This window comes from Lactuca sativa, chromosome 5 (assembly GCF_002870075.4).
Source record: "Lactuca sativa cultivar Salinas chromosome 5, Lsat_Salinas_v11, whole genome shotgun sequence".
Lineage (NCBI taxonomy): Eukaryota > Viridiplantae > Streptophyta > Magnoliopsida > Asterales > Asteraceae > Lactuca > Lactuca sativa.
In genome coordinates, this window is record NC_056627.2 from 322,513,563 (window position 1) to 322,521,670 (window position 8,108).

General features: G+C 37.4%; 1 protein-coding gene across 1 annotated transcript; it reads left to right on the top strand.

Moving 5' to 3' along the window:
* Positions 1-6,184: 6,184 nt before the first annotated feature.
* Positions 6,185-7,806, top strand: LOC111889428 (uncharacterized). Its single transcript, XM_023885576.1, has 3 exons — positions 6,185-6,540; positions 6,637-7,161; positions 7,302-7,806. Exons 1-3 carry the CDS (start codon positions 6,185-6,187, stop codon positions 7,804-7,806), a joined length of 1,386 nt encoding a protein of 461 aa, XP_023741344.1.
* Positions 7,807-8,108: the final 302 nt, after the last annotated feature.

The following is an 8,108-nucleotide window of genomic DNA, read 5'->3' on the forward strand; positions in this document are numbered from 1 at the left end:
AGCTAAACTAAAACATACATTTTTCAAAAAAAAAAACATTGTTTCATAATACAAGTAAATTATTTTCCTAGCATAATTAATAAACTAAACTTCGAGAGTGTAGTTCCAACTTGATTGTGCTCAGCTGGTTACTCTTCTGTAAATATCTGCAAGCCATTTACAAATATTAGATTACCATTTAAGTACCAAGTACCTAAGTGTTATATGAAAAGTATGAGTTCTATCTAGTAGATACTTGAAATATTAGTCTCTTCCAGACTTTCTTATTGGAGATTTTAGTGTCACAATGTCATTTTATGTAACTGGAACTAACATGTAAGATAAGGGGCTTCATAATGTGTACTCTAATATATGTACGGGTTTGTGCGGACTGCATACATGTATAAGATCGAATTAGAAGCCGGTTCGACAACAAGTCAGGGTCCGGGGTTTCCAAAGGGGCGACGCCCCTTTTGCGGGGTCCAAGGTGCAGAGCCTCTGGCTGGGGTCCAGCTAACGAATTCTTGAGGTTGATTATGGTAAAACTAAAGAAATTCGTTAGTTTTGGAAACCCTGAATCCTCATTAAAATCTAGATTTTCTTGACTTACTTCTGAAGCAACCCATGACGGTCAACCCTAATAGAAACCCTAATCTTGTTTATTATATAAACGACTCTTCTCTTTGAGAAGAGATACACTAAATTCTTAAGCTCTCGTTTTCATCAAACAAATATAGAATCCTTTTAGTAATTTGACTTATGACTTCTGTGTCTAGAATCATAAGTGTCCTCTGGGATTATCCTAGGCTGAATTTCTTGCAACCCAGGCATAGGGTAGAAATATCAGTTCGGAAAGTGTTCTCACGATCCAAATGATATCCTAATCTCCACTACAAACCCTACTTTTTCTAACATTCGAAGTGGTATTTCTTTGTCTTTGGAGATGGGAGACTCAATCCGCGAGATGACCATGAAGTTTGCAAAGCTAGAGAAGTTCGAAGGCATCGACTTCAGGCGCTAGAAGAAGAAGATGCACTTCATGCTGACTACTATGAAAGCAGCATACGTGCTGACTACTCCAAGACTAGCGGAGGTTGAGGAAGGTGTTGTTGAGAAAATTGAAGAGATAAGGAGGAGACAGATATGGGACAACGATGACTACATCGGGGTCACATTCTGAATGGTATGTATGATGCTTTATTTGATATCCATAGTGAAGCCTTGTGTTCCAAGGAGTTGCGGGACACCCTTGTATTGAAATACATTACTGAGTATGCTTCTAGTAAGAAGTTTCTAGTCAGTGACTTTAATAATTATAAGATGGACGATTAAAGGTCTATCACTGAATAATACAATGAACTCCTTGGAATATATGGTCAGTTTAAACTGCACCGTATAAATATTGATGAATCCATTGATGTGTCAACCATTATTGACAAACTACCTCCATCTTGGAAAGATTTCAAACATAACATAAAACATCAAAAGGAGAAACTGTCTTAGGTTCAACTTGTTAGTCACATTCGTACTGAATAATCTCTTCGTGCGAAGGAAAGTGACAAATCGGATAAGACCAGAGGAAAAATTGAATCTTGATAGCTCTTGGTTCATATGTTTGAAAACAAACCAAGGAATCAGAACCACAAATGACATGGAAAACGTAAGCAGGAACATGTCCTAAGCAACTCCAAAAGAAAAAGAGAAAGGATTTGGTTTGTTGGAGGTGCAATCAAGTTGGGCATTACAAGCGTGATTTTCATGTGAATTTAGGCAACAATGTTGCTGGAAACAATAGAGCCAATGGGAAGGTGAACGGGTCTTCGGACCAAGTTAAAGGAGGTCAGTTTTTGACTAACTTTGATAATTCAAATCAGAATTATGTTTACTATGTTTCATTCATTCCTGAATCAATCTATGTAGAGGATGATGATGTTTCTTGGTGGATCGACTGTGGGGCAACAAACCATGTATGCAAGGATAAACGGATGTTTGAAACATTAACTCCTCTTAAAGATGGGTTGGTGCTGAAAATGGGAGATGATTCATTTATTCCTATTTGTGGTGTTGGTGTCGTATGTCTTGAATTTACTTCTGGAAAGACAATTAGGCTTTTTGATGTTTTGTTTGTTCCTAAGTTTCGCAAGAATCTTATCATTTCTAGTTGTTTGAGTTCTGATGGTTTTTAACAAGTAATTGAGTCGGATACGTTTATTTTGTCTAAGGGTGGAACGTTTGTTGGCGTTGGATATTTAAATAATAGAATGTTTCGTTTGAATATTGTTGACAAATTATTACCTGTTCAAAATTCTGCATTTGAAACTTCTGCTTCTAATGTTGATAAATCTATGCTTCGGCATGTAAGATTAGGTCATATCAAATTTAGAAGGATGCATGAGATGTCAAAAGATGTACATCCTTTGATATGACATCTGATAAATGTAAAACATGCATGCTTACAAAAGTGAAAAATAGCCCTTTCCTAGTGTCACTAGAAATTAGTTGTTTTGGAACTTGTACACACTAACATGTGTGATTTTCACTCCACACCTTCTTTAGGAAATAAAAAGTATGTAGTCACTTTTATTGATGACTATACTTGGTTTTGCTATGTGTATTTGTTATATTCTAAGGATGAAGCCTTAGATAAATTCAAAATATACAAAACCGAGGTGGAATTGCAAATGTATATTCTGGTTAAATGTCTCAGGACTGATAGGGTAGTTGAATATATGGATCCTATATACTTCCAATCAGTGGGTATCATTCATGAGACCATGACACCTTACACACCCCAACAGAATAGTATTGATGAACACAAAAATCGAGTTTTAAAGGAAATAGTAAACCCGATGTTATCATACTCTGGATTGAGTGAAGGATTCTCGGGAGAGGCCATGTTAATGGCCTATTGTTTATTAAATAGGGTTCAAAATAAAAGGAACAAAACAGTACCATATGAAATTTGGTTCAAGAAAAAGCCGAATCTAAGTTATTTTCGGGTTTGGGGATGCCGGGCACTTGTAAAACTCACTGAGCCCAAAAAGAAATTTTTGGGAGAACGTGGAATTGATTGCATATTCATTGGATATGTTGAACATTCCAAGGCATATAGGTTTTATGTAATAAAACCTAATGATTCGGTTTCGATTAACACCGTTATGGAATCACGGGATGTAATTTTTGATGAGATGCATTTTTCATCAATTCAAAGGCCTAAGGATCTGATTCTTGTTACTAATAAAGTGCACATTTCAGAAATTCAAGATGGTGGTAATGTACAAGAACCACAAGAGCTTCGTAGAAGCAAAAAAGGCCAAATTGCGAAAAATTTCAAATCCGACTGCTAACTGTATTTGGTGGAAGGTTCAAGGAATGAAATTAATCTTAAATACTCTTATTTTTATAGTAATGAAGATGATCCTAAGACATAATAAGAGGCCATGGATTCTCGCGATAGTGCATTTTGGAAGGAAGCAATTGATGGTGAAATGTCATCAATTCTTGAGAACAACACATGGGTGTTATCTGATTTGCCTCCGGGTTCTAAATCACTTGGTTGCAAATGGATTTTAAAAAAGAAAATGAATGTTAATGGGATATTGACAAGTTCAAATCCTGGTTAGTCATTCAAGGTTTTAGACAAAAACCCAGTGTTGACTATTTTGATACGTATGCTACGGTTGCACATATTTCTACTATTAGATTGTTGATTGCCTTAGCAAGTATCCACAATCTGGTTATACACCAAGTGGATGTGAAAATAGCCTTTTTAAATGGTGATCTTGACGAGGAAGTTTAGATAAAACAACCAGAAGGTTTCATTATGACCGTTACAGAGCATATGGTGTGTAAAGTTGTCAAATCTTTGTATGGGCTGAAACAAGCGCCTAAACAATGGCATAAAAATTTTGATGAGGTTATTTTGTCTTCTGGTTTCAAGACAAACCAATGTGACAAATGTGTTTATAGTAGATTTGATTATGCTACTAGAGCTGGAGTGATCATTTGCTTATATGTAGATGACATATTAGTCTTTGATACCAACCAAAATCAAGTAGATGAAACAAAGAAATTGTTATCATCTAAGTTTTCCATGAAAGATTTAGGAGAGGCTAATGTAATTCTTGGAATAAGAATTAAAAGGATGAACAAAGGTTTGTTGACGACTCAAAGTCGTATATTGAGAAAATTCTCAAGCGGTTTAATTTACCGATTATTCTTCTGTGAGTACTCCTATGGATCTAAATAAGAAATTAATGCCAAATAATGGCGTTCCCATTTCATAGTTGGAATACACTAAGGCTATTGGTAGCATGATGTATGCCATGACAAGTACCATACATGATATTGCTTTTGATGTGGGTAAATTGAGTAGGTACACTAGTGATCCTAGTGCTCAACATTGGCAAGCAGTGAATAGAGTGTTTAAGTATCTCAAAGGAACCATGGATTATGGTTTGAGTTACTTGCGGAATCCTTCAACTTTAGAAGGTCATTCAGATGCAATTTGGATAATCAACATGGAAGACCATTCCTCAACTTTTGTTTGGGTATTCTTGCTTGGGGGAGGTGTCATTTCTTGGGCTTCCAAGAAGCAATCTTGCATTACAAACTCAACAATGGAATCTAAGTTTGTTGCATTAGCAGCTGTTGATAAAGAAGCAGAGTGGATAAGGAATTTAGTCTATGAGATTCCTTTGTGTTTTAAACCGATAGCACCTATTTCTATTCTTTGTGATAGTGCAACCCCTTTGGCAAAGGCATATAGCCAGGTTTATAATGGCAAGTCTAGACACCTAGGTGTTAGACATAGTATGATTAGAGAACTAATCATGAATGGTGTGATTTCGGTTGAGTTTGTGAAGTCGCAACAAAATCTGGCAGATCACTTGACTAAAGGTCTAACAAGAGACTTAGTGCACACGTCTGTAATCGGGATGGGATTAAATTCCATTTAATTCTATAATGATGAGACACCCAATTCCCTCCTAATATAATATTAGGAGTTGAATTCAATGTGGAAATATCATACTTATAGATTGTAACACATTAAGTATTCATCCCAGGTATGTGTTCAGTTCTGCGAGTTAGCCAGATTAAAGTTTAACTTCTTAATAATTCCATTGATAAATGTATTTGCAGATACATGGAAAGGAGTTACCTACGTGATTGTGAAGTGTAGCAGCATTTCAAGAGGTTTTGGACTTGACCTTGATACGATCATGAGAGGATTAGGACACACGACTTTATAATAGTGTCAAGTTGTATTTTTCTAGAAATTCAATAAACTAGTATGTATTTTACTTTCTGGTATTCAAATGGGTTGATATGTTAAATTCTTAAAACACCCTGATTCTCAAGTATTTGCAAGTGTATGATACTAAGTGGAAATTTAATCGTTTTGATATTTTCATTATGTACTAGTTTGGTTTGTTTTGATAAGGTTATGTTTATTTCAGGGTTACACTAAAACTGGGGAGGATTGTTGGTGATTTTAGTGTCACCATGTTATTTTATGTAACTGGAACTAACATGTGAGCTAAGGGGCTTCATAATTTGTACTACAATATTTGTACAGGATTGTGTAGAGTGCACACATGTATAAGATCGAATTAGAAGTCGGTTCAACGACAAGTCGGGGGTCCGGGGGAAGTGCCCATGGGTCCGGGGTTTCCAAAGGGGTGGCACCCCTTTGGTGGGGTCTAGGTGAAGCGCCTCTAGCACGGTCCAAGGGGTAGAGCCCCTAGCTGGGGTCCCGCTCATAGTTACCTAATTCGTCCAAGAGACCGCGTACCTCGTACCAGATCGATGTGTACCGAATCGAGGTACGAGGTCGTACCAAGTCGGTATGGGAACGATAGTCGGATCGGAATTGCAGCGTACCAAATCGATGATTGTCAATGGGCCAATCGATTTTCAATTCGCATGTGGGTTGATCGATTTTTGTGTACCCCTTCAGTGGGAATCGCGATTGGGACACCATGTCTGTGCCGACTCACTTGGCGGGAATAAATACGACGCTTAGAAAAAGTGTACATCTCCTCGATTTCTATCTAATTTCTCTGTACCAAGCTATCAATATTATTGATATAAATATATTGTGATTCTCGATTTCTATCATCTCATTCAAATCTGTTCCAATTTCTCTTCTTCTCCAATTTCTCTTCTGTTTGACTTTGACACTTTGACTCTGTGATTGAGAAAAATGGCGTTCGGGAGAAATGCCAATACTCCAGCAGATAGTGAAACACAAGAAGATACCTACATCAGTGAAACACAAGCAGATCATACTATTGATGTTGATGATGAAGTACAACAAACACAACAAAGATCAACAGCCCCTGAAGGAAAGGATGCAAGCAGGCCACTTTTAGAAGAAGTTACATTCAGTGGTGCAGGAAACAGTAAGAATGCTGGAGGTTCTAAACAGTGGGTTTGTAACCACTGTAAAGGAAATTTACTAGCTCGTACACCCGAATCCATGTCCATTTTTTTTGGACCTGCTGTAGGGAAAACCGCCGACATTAGAAGATGTCCAGTCATGGTTAGAGATCAACAGAAGTGAGAAAGTCTTAGGAAGAAGGTAACAGAAGCAGAAAACAATGGAGTTGCAAAGTGTTTGAAGAATTCTGTTCTATCTAAAAATGCATCTTCAAGGAAACGCATTGAAGAATCATTTGGCATATTAAAGAGAAGCGTGGTGGACTTGAAGATAGTTCGAGGATTATGTGCCAACGGAATCCCTTTCAATGTTTTACGCAACCCGCAATTCATTGAAATGATTAGCGCTATCAAGAATGCACCGGATGGATACAAACCTCCATCATGTGAAAAAACGAGAACCGTATTACTTGATGAATGTGCTAGGGACGTTGAGAAGGAACTTACACCGATTAAGGACACGTGGATCACACAAGGAGTCTCAATAGTCTCGGGTGGATGGTCTAATTTGAAACATAAACCACTTATCAATGTCCTTGCGGTTAATTCCCGTGGTGCAACGTTCATGTACGCGGAAGACTTTTCGGGGGTTGAAAAATCGAGGGTAGAAATCTCAAAGTTTCTACTTGGAGCCATCGATAATATTGGACCAATTAATGTATTACAAGTTGTAACCAGTAATGCGGCTAATTGCAAGGCTGCCGAGTGGGAGATCGAAAGGATACACAAGCATATTTTTTGGTCACCTTGTTGCGTGCACACCTTAAATCTCATTTTAAAGACTTGGCGAAGGAGTTTTATTGGCTATCGGAGACATATAAGAGAGGCAAAGGTATTGTCAAGTATTTTATTAACCACACACATGCATTATCATTTTTTAGGGAAAACTCAACAGTAGAGTTATTGAAAGTTGCAAAAACGCGTTTTGCCTCACACTATATAGTTTTGAAAAGATTAATGGAGTGTAGGGAGGCTATTTCTACACCCATTGTTCTTAATTCGTGGCGAGAATGGGTCAAAAATGCGGACAAACCCACTCGAATTGAAGGGGCAAAAATCGCCGATAGAATTAAAGATGATGAGTTTTGGGACGATATTGAAAATATATTGGCTATTACAAAACCAATATTTTTGCTATTAAAATTTTGTGATGGTGAAGGTCCCAAAATGGGAGAGATTTATGAAAGGATAGAAAACATGCTCGGTGAAATCAAGGATGTCATGAGGGAAAATAAATATGCAAGTTATTACCCTCAAGTTGAAAAACTTCTTTTGGATAGGTGGGAGAAGATGACAATCCCTCTTCATTGTTTGGGATTTGCCTTCATTCCAAAATTCTATGATAAACACTACCTAGCAAAATTGGCACCCGGTGGCATGACATAAAAAGCTCCCAACCAAGACAAAGAAATTGTACTTGGTGTTATGGAGGCGTTTAATAGAATCGCGGAGAGTTAAGAAGAAGCAAAAATTTTACGAGAACAATTCGTCAAATTTCATATGAAGAAAGGAATTTACTCTATGACCTCATCTCAAATCGATGCCGTAACCATGGTCGGAATTGATTGGTGGGCAACTTATGGATCGGAGACTCCAGAATTGGCGAATGTGGCAAAAAGAGTACTCTCTCAACCGATTAGTAGCTCCTCGGCGGAGAGAAATTAGAGTACATACTCCTATATTCATAA